We start from the raw sequence: 14113 nt of genomic DNA, 5'->3' as shown, positions 1-14113 counted from the left end.
ACTATAAACTTTCCCGTCCTATTTCTAATACCCTACTTACCCTCATGATATGTGATATGACAGGGAGAGGCATGAAGTCCCACCATGGGCTTACGGTGCCTTGTTTAATTGTTCATTTATTTGATACCCCTGAGAATTTTTCATCCTCAGAGCAATGCACTATAGTAAGATAAAGGATGGGCTAAGGTTTGCCTTTATTCTGAGAAGTAGGAGGAGCCTTAACCTTGGGTGAAGCACTTCCTCTAAACTGAAGGTAATGCCTTAAATGGACTCAGTTGTGAGCCATCACTAGGCAAGGCTCTGCAGCTGAGAGAATGAGGCTTGGAGATTTTGGACAACATAGGCAGTTTGAATTTTATTCCTAACCCTACTAGTTGGATAGCTTGTGGTTTTAAATTCAGTGATGACTATATTTTTCTCCTCTATCCAGAGCCAAGTCCAAGAAAGATAAGTATTCCTACTCTTTCTTTTCACAAGGCATTCTTTCTGGCCATCCTTTCACCGAGGTGGTTAAGACCTTCTGTTGGTGTCTCTGATTTGGATGTTCCCCTTGTTCAGATTCTAGGACATCAGCGATTACCCAGATGTCCTCAATCAGGGTGGCCACTGCTTCAGTGTTATCTCAGCATTTTCGACCTGTTAGGATTTCCCCTACTTTATTGCCAGCCTACCAATGCATATTAGAAGATACACTACACACACATACAAATTTCATTATTGCTAAAGCTTTTTACTGAAAGGAGATTTCAAGATATTTAGCCCAACAAGTTATTCTGGCAGATTCCCACGTGAATCTCATGCACACTCAAATTTCAAAACCACTAAGCTATTGTATACCAGTGACTCTCAGTCAACGGGGACACAAATCTTCATTTCAAGTATTCAAGTCCTTCCATACCGTCTTCTCTGATAGTTCCAGCTAAACACAACTCCCTGACCGGTTTTCAGGGAAGGGTTATTAAAGGCAACATTAGGGGTGAGGGTTGAAGGGTGCCTGATCAGCTCATGGACATTCATCTGATTGGTTGGTGGTGAGGTAATGGGGTGGTATTTCGGGAGTCGACATCATTAACCTTCTGGTTCCAACCAGTCTGGGGTCCACATGCTTGTGGTCAGCATGCAGTTAACTTCTTCTACCTGGTAGGGGTTTTGGTGTCAGCAAAACAACTCAACAATATGGCTCAGGATATTATCTATAGCTCTTGATGAGGAACTAAATGTCCTTGACTTCGTTTTATAGCTAAACTACTGTTATTTCATCTTGCTTGACTGTTCCCTTTCGTTTCTGTATTTTTTACTTCACTGATTAAATTTGCTCTTCAGAACTAGGGGAAGGCCTAGGAGACTAAAGCTTTTCTACAAACAAGAGGTGGAGGACATGGGGTTCTGTCCCTGGGAAGGCCCCACAGCATCCTGCTTGATCTCATTTTCTGTGTAATTTATAAACATTGATCACATGCTACCTTATATCACGATAATAATATAAGGCATTACTTATGTCTTATATACCCATCTAGATTATACATCTTTATACTAGATTATATATGCTCTATACTCACTTCCTTTTTCTTCCCCACCAGGGACTTGCATGGAATAATTGCTACACAGATATGTGTTGAATGAACGATTTGTTCTCCATTGCGGTAACAGTTTGCTCAGATTAAGTCCTATTCTTAAATATCACAAGAAGGACTTGTCAAACACTGATTTGACAATGATATATAGAAAGTCCTTGAGACATAGTGAAGATAATATCTTACTGTAAGAAATTAACTTACTGGCAGGGTTACATTTTATTTCTTTTTCCTCTCTGACCTGTGCTAATGAGAGAATAGGAAATTTTCAAGCCTTACAATGGAAGCCAATTTCAGAAATTTAAAACATAGCAGTTTACAAAAAGCCAATTTCATTTCAGTTCAGCAGATATTTCTTGATCATTCATTACCGATGAGACACCATGGTAGGCATTGAACTTCTTGAGAAAATTTCTGTTACAAAGTGAAGTACAACAGTAAGGCTTTTGCAGACTATATTTTTCTTTTCTCTCCTGTTAAAATAACTGTAGCAACAACAAAAGAAAAAAAAAAGAAGAAGAAGAAGAAAGTCATCACTTCTGCTTCTGCTTAATGTTAATCCGAGAGTGAAGTCTAAATCTTCATGTCCTAGGCAAACTGCCATAGGAAGCTTCTTCATGTTCTGAGTATTTTATATTGCAACTATAAACCATGACCAAAGAAGGGAGACTCCATTTAGCTCTCTAGAGTATTCCCTGCCAAGTTGTCTCTTATTTATTGCTTTTTAATGAAATTTTTCATGTACATCAAAACACAATCTTTCAACAAAGGAAGTACAGCTCTGAGACCTTTATAATATAGAATCTATGTGCGAACAGTAATTTTTCTAGATGGGATTACTTAATGGTTTTCTTTGTGCTCGGGCATGAGATTTTTTTTGTTTAATAAGTGAATATCCTATTATTCTTCCACAAGATAGTTTTCAGAAAAATCAGCAAATATTTTAAACCGTCCTATTTTTCTTGCAAATACGAGATGACTCTTGGCTATTGAGTTCCATGAATCTTCTCCTCTGAAAGCACCCACGGTTTTTTAAGCTGCCACCAAAATTAAAGGGATGTTTTAGAGAATGGTATTTAGGAAAAAAAGAAGGAATGTCAATATGTGTTTTCCCAGCTGCGAAGACTTTGCTTACTATTAAATAACAGTAAATTTAATTATTCTATTGGTTTTCCTTATCTCATTCCTAAAAGTAGCCCAAATAAGTAAAATTATTGTTATTGTGCAACATGCTTTTGGTTACAAGTAGGAGACAACTGACTCAAACTGGCCCACACAATAAAGAAAAATTGTACACTGTATAACAGGAAGTCCAGAGATAGGACAAGCTTGAAGGTTGGTTGATTCTACAAGATCACTGAAGACCCAGCTTCTTTCTGTCTCTTCTCCCAACAGTCCACAGAATCTGCTTCACCCCAAAGTTCACTCCCTTCTTAATTACAGGCTGCCAGTGCCAAGCAGGGTTACACATTGCTTATGTTCAATAAGAGAGTGAATCTTCTTTTTCCCTCAACCTTGGAATATCAGTCCTTCCCTTAAACCTGATTGGGTCCATTTATAGCACCTGTCCATCTCCAGACTATCAAAAGTGTCCAGGGGATATCCATCCTCTGACTGGCTGATCAAGACTCATTCCTGAAACGGGGTGAAGGTGTGTATCTGAGCAAACCAGTCCTGTTAGGGTTTAAGGAAAGGAAAATGGATTTAAGAGCGGCAGTCAAAAGCATCCACTATAGTCATCTACTCTGGTACCTTGTAAAGGGCAACATTAGAAATCCTTTTCTACATCCAGGTAAATTGTGTCTTTATTGAAAAATTGAACATGTGTAGCCTGTACCAATAGAGAGGACATCTCTACAAGACTATCTCTGAAATTATTTTCCTTTTTTATTTTATATAAATCGCTGTTGTAGAAAATGAGATGACCTAATATGTGCATTTCTGAGATGCCAAAGAGCTGCCTGAAAAGAAAGGAAATAGTCCCAAATTAAGAAACTGATCAACAATTAGAATCAAATACCTGTGAAAATGTCAAGAAATAAAAGCACCAACAACGACCAAAGAAAGTTAAATAGATCCGCAACTAAATCGTGGTTTGTTTCTGATATTTACAGTGAAACACACTTAGCAAAGCATCTGCTTTCAGCTTGTTAGGTTCTAAAGGATGAGAAAAATATTTTCCTGTAGCGGTAATAACAGTAGCTAATGTGCTGAGAGGCTATGTTAAGTTAGGCGTTTCCCAGACAGTATCTCACAGAAACTGTGAGCGTAAGCCCATCACGGCAGGAACTGCTATATTCCTAGCATCCACCACTGTGTCTGGCACATAATGAAACCTTAATAAGTGTGGCCAAATGAAATAATTCTCCCAAAAACCTTATGCAACAAAATTGTAGTGTTTCCCCAATTAAGGATTAGGCAGCATTGGCTCTAAATGTTTACACAATTTGGTCAAGTGATGGAGCCCTGATTGGAATCCAACCTTATTCTTTTTCTTCCCTAAATGAACAAGGAACTGGTTCAGAGAAGATAAATCCAGTGACTTGGAGACAGGACAGTGACTTGGAGACAGGAATGAAAAACTGAAGTATTTGAAGTTTATGTGTTCTTAATACTGGTGCATTTGCTGGGTTCAAAAAAGACACATTCCAGATACATCAGATGATAGAAGTTTATCATAAGGAAGCACGAGGGAAAGGGGGCACTGTTTCCAACCCATGTCCCTGGGACCAAACGATCATTCACGAAGGGCTGTGTGTCAAGTGCCTGTGCTCCCTGCTTGAGGACTTTGCCAGTGTGGCCACTTGGCTGTTCCCTGGATCTGGTGCCCCTGCTCCAGATCCTGCAAACTAACTGGTCCTTTTCTTTATGTCTCAAGCGCACACTCCCCAAGATGGGATCTGACTGCATCGACCGTCAGTCACCGGCCATAGAGTGAGCCCAAATGGGCAGGACTTACTTGTCATTCCACCTTGCTGTCCACGGACTGTCTTTAAGTTGGGTCTCAGATTAGGTGTGGTCCCAAGGGAAGCAGTTACACGAAACCAAGCAGAGGACAGACTACACACAGCTCACACATTCTGAGGCTGCTCAGGAGGTCTGCTACAAGTAGTTTCCTCTCGAGAATCTTATTCATTCTTCCACTCAACAGATTAGAACAGGAGAGAACATGAAGGATTTGAGTGGATGCCATCAGGAACCCTCAAAGTGTAAATATCGGATAAAGCGAAGAAATGCTGAAAATGCCAAAATGTAATGATAACATCAAACATCTACAATATCTCTGACCCTGTGTCAGGTATTACTCTAAGCACTTGACTTGAATACTCATTAAACCCTCACTCATTTAAGAGTCCATGAATTAGGTACGAGTCTCCCCAGTCTGGAGAGAGAGGGACTGAGGCACAGAGACGTGAAAAACCTTGACTGAGGCCACACAGATTGTGCTGGCAACTTGCCTGCAGAGTGTGGGATGCTGCCACCCTGTCATTGGTTTTAGTGGATAACTGAGCTTTGGAGGAAGAAAGAAGAGGAAACTTCCGGGTGCCAAACATTTGGGGAAGCGGGAAGCTACAGTGAAAAGAAAAAGCTGATGCCTTGAGGTCTGGGTTGAGGTCTGGGAGTCAGGACTTTGCAAAGGGGCCCTCAAGCTGATGCTGGGGTTCCAGTGCCCACAGTGGGCAGGAGTGGGGAGCTAGAAGCAAGTCTGTGTAAAGCTTGCTTTTCGCAAAGCACTTTTCTCGAACTGTGGAGAAAAACTTCCCACTCAGCTGGAAGAAGCTGAGGGAGATTTTACTTTCCTAGGGATGTGGGGGATAGGAGGCACCTCTGAAAAGCAGATACCCCGGGCCTTTACCATGCGTGGGTGTGAGCTCCTTCACCCTCTGCATGATAGAGGAATTTCGAGTAAGACAAAAAAACTGGCCCTGGACCCCTCAAGACCAGCTCCAAACCACTCTGTAGAGATACTCACACAACGTAGGATTTCCACAAATAGATTACAATGTATTGAATTCCTGCTTATATGGAGTTTAAAGCTTAGTGGAGAGATGTAGACATTAAATAATTATGGTGAATGTAATAGGAAACGTATAAGGTATTGGGAGAATACAGGAAAGAACAAGGTGACTGAAATTTTCTGGATATCAAAGAATAGCTCCATTAGGACATAATGGTTAAGCTGCCATCTTCAGAGTATGTATTAATATTAGTCTGCTGGGGCTTTGGTGACAAAGTTCACAGACTGGGTCACTTCAGCCACAGCAACTCATTTCCTCACAGTCCTAGAGCAGGAAGTCTGAGATCAGGGGGTCTGTGGGTGTGGTCTCTTCTGAGGCCTTCTTCTCCTGTGTCTTTACAAGCTCTGAGGAAGTCTGAGAGCAGGAAGTCTGAGATCAGGGGGTCTGTGGGTGTGGTCTCTTCTGAGGCCTTCTTCTCCTGTGTCTTTACATGCTCCTCCGCCTGTGAGTGTCTGTGCCCAAATTTCGTCTCTGAAAAGGACACCAATTGTATTGGATGAGGCCCCACCCTAATGACCTCATTTTAACTTAATTACCTCTTCAAAGACCCTATCTCAAAATACACTCATATTCTGACATACTGGGGGTTAGGACTTCAAGATATGAGTTTTGAGGAGAGATCCACACTTAGACGTGCAACAACAATGCCAGATGATTTTCACAAACATGGAATGAAGGAGGAGGAAAAATGTGGGAGAGAGAGGGGTGGAGAAAAAATATTTTTAAATCTTTTTCAAGGGAGGAAAATACCAAGACATTAATTCTAGACATGAAAGAAGAGGTATTTGTTAAGGTGGGTTTTTTTCGAATTTTATTTTATTTTATACAGCAGGTTCTTATTAGTTATCTATTTTATACATATTAGTGTATATATGTCAATCCCAATCTCCCAGTTCATCCCACCCCCCCCACCCCCCTGCTGCTTTCTCCCCTTGGTGTCCATACGTTTGTTCTCTACATCTGTGCCTCTATTTCTGTTAAGGTTTTTTTAATTTATATAAACACTGAAGAAATAGAAATAAGATGCGTAGCTCACAAACCAATAGATACGAAAAAATTGGCAAAGAAAATTGGTTAACTCTAAGAAAGGCAGAAAAGGAAGAAAATGGCAACAAGAACTTATAACAAAACAAAAAATTGTAAGATTAAAACCACACATGTTAGGTATGATAATTAATGTGAACAAGTACAATTCTCCAGCTAAAAGTCAAAGTTCTTTATGGATTTTAAAAATTTAATCTAGCATTATGACGTTTGCAAGAGACACATCTGGGGGAAAAGCATAAGAAAGAGATGGGCAAAATTTTGCCAGCTAAACAGAAAGAAAGCATGAGTGGCAATCAGGGAAATTGGAATTAGGGAAAATGGAATTCAAGGCAAAGCCTATTTAAATGAGCCAAAGAATGATTTTTCTAAGGCTATTTTGTTCGAATAAAAGTTTCATTCCATTCAGAAGATGTAGTAGTTATGAGCTTATACATAACTATGTATCATCAAAATACATGTTATACATTAATATATAACATATAACTATATATACATCAAAATACATATATATTTATATATAATAAACATGATTGAGCAATAAAAACAAAATGATTCTTTAAAAGACCAATAAAATAAATTTTGCAAAATCTGATTGAGGAATTTTTTAAAAACCCACAGATACCATTAGGACATAAAAAGGGGACAAAGCTACAGATAAAGAAAGATATATGTCTTAAATTGTAAGACTTTTTAATAGTTTAATATATTTTATAAAAATAAGTGGATGGTTTTCTGGGAAATGTGAATTACCAAAAGCCCAGAAGAGAACCGAACACACCATTATCCACAAAAGAATTTAAAAGATATCTAACCCCCAACCACCAGAAAAAAACAAAAACAAAAAAAAGGAAGAGGAGGCCTCACCTTCAAAGATTTTATGAGTATATTCTACAAAACAATCAGAAGCATAACTTCTGTGTCATTCAAATTGTCAGAGCATATTACAATGGTAAAAAAATCTCTAATTAGTCCCATGAAGTAAGCATAATGTTGATACCAAAATCAGACAAAAGTGATTCAAAAAGAACATGATGCTTTAAAGTTGGATTTTTAAAAGCTTCCCTTACGAATATAGGTATAAAACTCTGAAATAAAATATGATCATATGGAATCCAGTTGTTTATTTAAAAGGAGCATTTTAAAACCAAATTAAGTGAAATATAGCATTTAAAATGAATTAAGTGAAAAGTAAAAGCAAGTTAGTATTATAGTGTTATAAAACAAATCACTGTGTGTGTGTGCACGCGCACACACGCGTGCATGTGTAAATGCAAAGAGTCTGGCGCGAATCCCAGGAAACTGTTAATAATGGCTACTAGGGGCAGATGGGAGGTTTGGGCTGGAAGAGAACTGGGAGAGGAACTTTATTATTTCACATCCCGTGTAATATTTTAATTTTTATAAACGTGGATTCATAAACTAGCTCTGTAACTTACAAAGAAATGTAGAGTTTGATAATAGAATTGTGAAAGGTCATGCCGGGAGCTAGAGGAAAAATCCGGAGCTTCACATTTATGTCTTTCAAAAGGAGGCTGAGGAGGAGGACTCTCAGGTTGTCCAAACACAGATGTTCTTCCGTAGGTGTGGTCAAGGCATAGCGATGACTACAACTGGCGTCAAACTCCAACCACACAGTCTTAGGTGTTATGCTTAGTGACTAAGTCAGAGGAAGACAAATACTGTGTGTTTTCACTTATATGTGGAATCTAAAATATATATATATAACAAAACAGAAAAAGACTCGTAGATTCAGAGAACAAACTAGTGGTTACCAGAGGGGAGAGAAGTAGGGGGAGGGGAGAAATAGGTGAAGGGGGTTAAGAGGAACGAACTGCTAGTTAGAAAATAAGCCACAGGGATGTAATGTACAGCACAGGGAAAATAGTCAATATTTTATAAGAACTTTGGTGTGTAATCTATAAAAATATTGAATCGCTGTGTTGTACACCTGAAACTAATAAGTCCATTATACTTAGAAAAGTTAAAAAATATATATATAATTAAATTTAAAAATAAAATGAAAAGGCAGGTGGGAGTTCACCCCTCACTCCTGTAACAAGGACTCTGAGACCCAGACAGATGGTAACAAGTTTGAGATGGTATGCTCTTGCTGAATTCTCTTCTCTAGGAGTATACATTCTCATTAGACATTTAAGAATAGTTTTTCAATTGATTAAATTTTTTTAATGTGGTTGCTACGGCACAGAAGGTTTAGTCGTCAAATTTACAACCAGACTTGATGCTAGCATGATAGCAACATAACCTCATTTGTCCTGTAAGACAAGGGGACAAAATACCAGTATATCATGAGTGGATACATATTAATAATTACTGGGACATTAGTTATCTAGGATACCCTGCCGCCTCTGTACTACATCCTTAAACTGTACTTAAAAACATCTGCAGTCTTTCTCTGACAACTTTATATAGGCCGAGTCAGAAATATCTGATTTACCCTCGTCTTAATCCCAAAGGGTAACCAAGTGGTCTTAAAATGATGTTGTCACGTAGTGGTTGAAAAAACTGATAAATTATAAAGGAAGCCTCAGTTCACCTTCTATGATAGTTGTGCACAGCTAGTTTTTCTAAGTTCCAGTAGCTACTTCACTACCTGAAAACTTCCTGTTTGTGGTCCTGAATTATTATTCGGCACTTCGAAAAAGACTAGCTATCAGATCTAGGGAGAGTAAGCTTTCTGTTTGGTAAAACACATGGGGCGTTTGGAAGGCATTTGGTTTTCCATGCTGAATAAAGAGCTCTTGGGTTTTGGTTACTGGCTAGTCTACCAATATAATTTATAGGCTTACAAAAAAGTATGGCATTTCATGGGCTTTCCTAAATAGCTTTCCTTATTCTCTGCTCTTTGATAAGTAACCAAATGGTAACATTTCTCAAGTCACACCTGAAAATTTCTACAAGCTGAGATGAAGAGAACTTTTTGTGATAAAAATGACAAAGCTGGGTTTGAACAATCACTTTCAGGGTTAAATAATCCCAGGGGTGGTCCCCTTTTACCTTACACTCACAGAGGAGGACCCAATTGCCAGGTTGAATTATCTATCATCTTAAAAAAAAAACAACAAAAAAAGAATCTGCCCATGGCTGTGAAACAACCACAGATTGCTTTCTTTGCGCTCTTGAGGAGCTGACAGGGCCCCAGATGGAGGTGTTTTTCAGCAAGCTGTCAAGTGATCCATCCCTCAGAAACAACCGTATCACCCATAGGAGTTGTTTCTCTTTGCCAAGAATTATGTTGGTTCAGGTGGGAGAGGCCAGGATATGATGAATCCAGGAAAAACAAAGGCCAGAGACATGTGTAAACAGAAATGAAAAAAAGAAAAGGTGTAATTACGTTTAAATTCCGAAAGTCATTTTTTGGAGTTGTTTTACAGTGATTCAATTTTTTTCCTTTCCTTCTACTTTTTAATTCTTTCCAGAAAAGTGGGCTTTGTGACGTGGATAGTGAGAGGTGGCTTTGTGTGATTTTTGAGGAAATCAAAGCTACAAAGCCATATTGAATAGGAGTACCTAAAACATACTAAATTATCATCAGCAAGCCAGGGGTCTTTTAATTCATAGGCCTAAGGAAGGTGTAACGGGATCATTTGAAAGAGTACAGCTAAAGTGATTGGAAATGGACACACAACCCTTACGAATGACTGTCCAACACATCTGGAAGTCTCCCTTGGGCTCTGATGTCCTCCATATTAATCTTACCTAGCCTTCGAGACTGCTATTCATCTAAGTGGTAAAACCATTGGAAAAGCATGCAAATTCTATTCTTATTCTGATACAACTTTGAGGCTGGAGAGAGAAGTTGTGACTGAACTGCTAGAGGGTTTTTTTTTGTGCTTTATATATATCCGTGGTATTAATAACATTCTTCTTTATCTGCAGTCATTGTTAAATGCCATAGAGGATGATGAAAAATATGCATTCCCCTTGTACTTAGTTTTTCCTTACGTTTCCTCTGGAAGCCAATTATTCTCAATGATCTCCTTTATACAGTCTGCTAATAAATATTTAATAAGTATATACTCCATGCAAAGCACGTGGAACAGTTGTGATTATTTTTTTACTATGATAAATGAATTTCTTTTTTATGGACGTATAGGTGATTTACAATGTGTTAGCTTCAGGTGTACAGCACAGTGCTTCAGTTATACATATATAGTTGTGATTATTATATACCAGAGCCTCATGACATAATTAGAAAATGATAATGCCTGTCTGGCACACCTGGGGGAGCAGTCACCACCACAGAGAACTCTCTGATGGAAAGCATGACACCTCCAGTCTTCTTAGGCAATTCAGAATCTATAAAGAGTGTTCAAATATTCAACTGTGGTAAAATTTTCATGGCTGTAAAAATTGATTTTAAATTTTTATCACTTTAAGAATATTGCATAAACCATAATAGAACATGAAAAAGAACACATTTATATGTATAAATGAATCACTTCGCTGTACACCAGAAACCAACACATTGTAAATCAACTATACTTCAATAAAAAATAAATTAAGAAAAATAAGAATAAAAAATAAAAAATTTTACAGCCATCAGCATCTCATGGCACACCCACAAATAATTGGGGGCCCTCCATATACCAGTTGGGAAGCTCTATACTTGAGAAATAAAATGCCCCATAGAGATGGGCTTATCTTTACTGTCCTCAACGTGGGAAGAATCCAAACCAGAAATGTTCTGCTGTGTATGGATTTCACAGGTTCTCTCATCAAAAGTCACATTATTTTTCAGCATTAAGTTAAATTTAAAAAGTAGTTTTGGGGCTTCCGTGGTGGCACAGTGGTTAAGAATCCGCCTGCCAATGCAGGAGACACGGGTTCGAGCCCTGGTCTGGGAAGATCCCACGTGCCGCGGAGCAACTAAGCCCGTGCACCACAACTACTGAGCCTGTGCTCTAGAGCCCGTGAGCCACAACTACTGAGCCCGTGTGCCACAACTACTGAAGCCCATGCTTCTACAGCCCATGCTTCACAACAAGAGAAGCCCGCACACCACCATGAAGAGCAGACCCTGCTTGCCGCAACTAGAGAAAGCCCGTGTGCGGCCATGAAGACCCAACACAGCCAAAAATAAATAAATTAATTAATTGAAAAAATAAAAAGTAGTTTGTTTGGTTTTTTTCCCCTGTCATCAGGAGTTTTCGTTCTTGGTATCTGCTTTGAGACACCATGAGCATTCTTGTCCTGTTGCCACTGTTCCTGTGTTTTTGGGCTTTCTCTGCTTGAGTGTCAGTTTGTAATCTTCAAAAGCTGATGAAAAAATGAATAGTGTTCAGACAGAGAATAAAAGACCAATACAATCAGAGAATAACAAGGACAGGGTAAAATTCCTGCTGGCCAGTCCAAAGTTTTGCTGTTTTTCTTAAATGCAGAGGCAGTTTTTTAAAAGGTAAGAAGATAGAGATGGTTATATCTTTATTTTTGAAAGGTAAATATCACCGTTGTTTTCCTTTTCTTATAGTGATAAGGTGATAAGACTTATTCCCAATACAGAAGAGGAAGCATATGCACTGAAGAAAATATACCAGCAACTGAAGGTAAGCGAGTGTCCACTCACTTATCATTATGCTCATAATGTGTTTACAGGGTTTTGCTGACTAGAGTTGAATAATTGGACTTCATTAGTCAAGGGAAGAAAATGATAAGAGATAGCTTGAAAGTGCCTTTAAAGGATAGTTAAGGTTACTCAAAATATTATATATCTGACCAATTGTCTATTTACTAGTTCATTTATTTTCTATCTCCCTTAGTAGAATGTAAGCTTCATGAGAGAGCTTGTCTATTTTTGATCATTGCTCTGTTCTCAGTGAGTGTCTTGAATATCCTAGGAGCTCAGTAAAATTTTTTTAACAAATGGATTTAGTTTGTAATTTTCCAAAGCTTCACTTCTCCTCCTTGAAATCTCCCTGCTGATCATCTAGACACTTTCCTTCTAATTAAAACTTCAAGCAGACTTGAGTTGAGAAAAAGAAAGCTAGAAATTCAAGTTAATTAATTTTGCTATGTTTCAGTGAGTCCGATAAGAGACTTTTGTTGGCAAAGGTTGAAGGGCTTTGATTATTCAATCTTTGATGAATGCTATGGTTTTTCGAGTTAGAGCGTTTCTCATCTCCCCATTACTACAATATAATTGAGTGTTAACTTCAGCTAAAAGCTAAAAGCGTATGATGAGAAATGTTGTGATGGGCTCTCTTCCATGCCTACCAAGAACAGAAGCATCCCATGAAGTTTGTGGTGGTTTAGCTTCATTTTAATGGACAGCAAAGGAGACTTGCAAGGGAGGCCTCATTAACCTTCAGTGTGGGATAGACAAGCAAGTGTCCTAGGGCTGCCATACAGTTCTACCTGGACACGGTGTTAGGGGGATGACGGAGGAGGGATGACAGAATCAGTGGCTCCTGGAGATATTTATAATTATCAGACTTTTGGTCTTTTGTTTTTGCTTTGATGTTTCTCTTTGACATCTTCCCTTCAGATATTGAATTTATTTGCAAATGAGGTTTTGAACTTTTATTGATTTCCTTTCTTCTTCCTCATCTGCAGCCCCTACACATGCAGTGTCCTGTTTAAGCTTGGGGGTCCCATGAGAAGGGGTCAGAGTGAGGATGCAGGAGCTTATTCCAAACTGTGGTGATTTTATCCAATAGCAGAGAGACTGCGCTCACCAGGCATTGCCTAAACCTCCTCTCCCCCTCAAAGGAATCCCTGCTCTGGGTACTGACATTGACCTTCCGCTGGTCACATATGATCATCAACCCCATTATAGCCTTTTCAGCAGCGATACCTGAACACTCTCTGAATAACCCACTAGGGACTCAAAAGTTACACAAAAACAAAGCAAGTTTCAAGCAGAAGTTTCTGGCTCCATTGTGTTGTAGGAATATCACTGGAAAAAAACAATAGTCCCTTTACATCTTAGAGTGCAGTATTCCAAGGAACAAATATTCTGAACCAAATATTGGAAAACGTGATTTGTCAAAGGACTTTTCTCCCAATGTGTGAATATATTTACATGGTGAGCCTTACAAAGTTATAAAAATGAAATTGCATAGTTCTGTATGCAGTGATCACTTACCATTATCAAAAGCAATAAGATTGGGCTTCCCTGGTGGCGCAGTGGTTGAGAGTCCGCCTGCCGATGCAGGGGACACGGGTTCGTGCCCTGGTCCGGGAAGATCCCACATGCCGCGGAGCGGCTGGGCCCGTGAGCCATGGCCGCTGAGCCTGCGCGTCCGGAGCCTGTGCTCCGCAACGGGAGAGGCCACAGCAGTGAGAGGCCCGCGTACCGCAAAAAAAAAAAAAAAGAAAAAAGCAATAAGATTACATCAGTGAGAACCGTGGGGATAACTTATAAACTCATCAGTCATTGTAGATGGAACCGAGAGATGTTGAGCATAGACAGGATGCTGGACCCTAATGACAGTACATTTACATTGTGCCCTTTTT

At 39.1% G+C, this 14113-nt stretch overlaps 1 protein-coding gene across 1 annotated transcript in view; it reads left to right on the top strand.

Annotated features, from left to right (window-relative positions):
• Positions 1-14113, top strand: part of CPA6 (carboxypeptidase A6) — a 263083-nt gene that overhangs the window by 92643 nt on the left and 156327 nt on the right. Inside the window, exon 2 of the mRNA XM_060035168.1 lies at positions 12129-12204. Within this exon, the coding sequence (XP_059891151.1) occupies positions 12129-12204 (76 nt within the window). The remainder of the gene's footprint in view (positions 1-12128; positions 12205-14113) is intronic.

This window comes from Delphinus delphis, chromosome 17 (assembly GCF_949987515.2).
Source record: "Delphinus delphis chromosome 17, mDelDel1.2, whole genome shotgun sequence".
NCBI lineage: Eukaryota > Metazoa > Chordata > Mammalia > Artiodactyla > Delphinidae > Delphinus > Delphinus delphis.
Note: the sequence above shows the minus strand (reverse complement) of the source record. Positions and strands in the feature narration are given on the sequence as shown.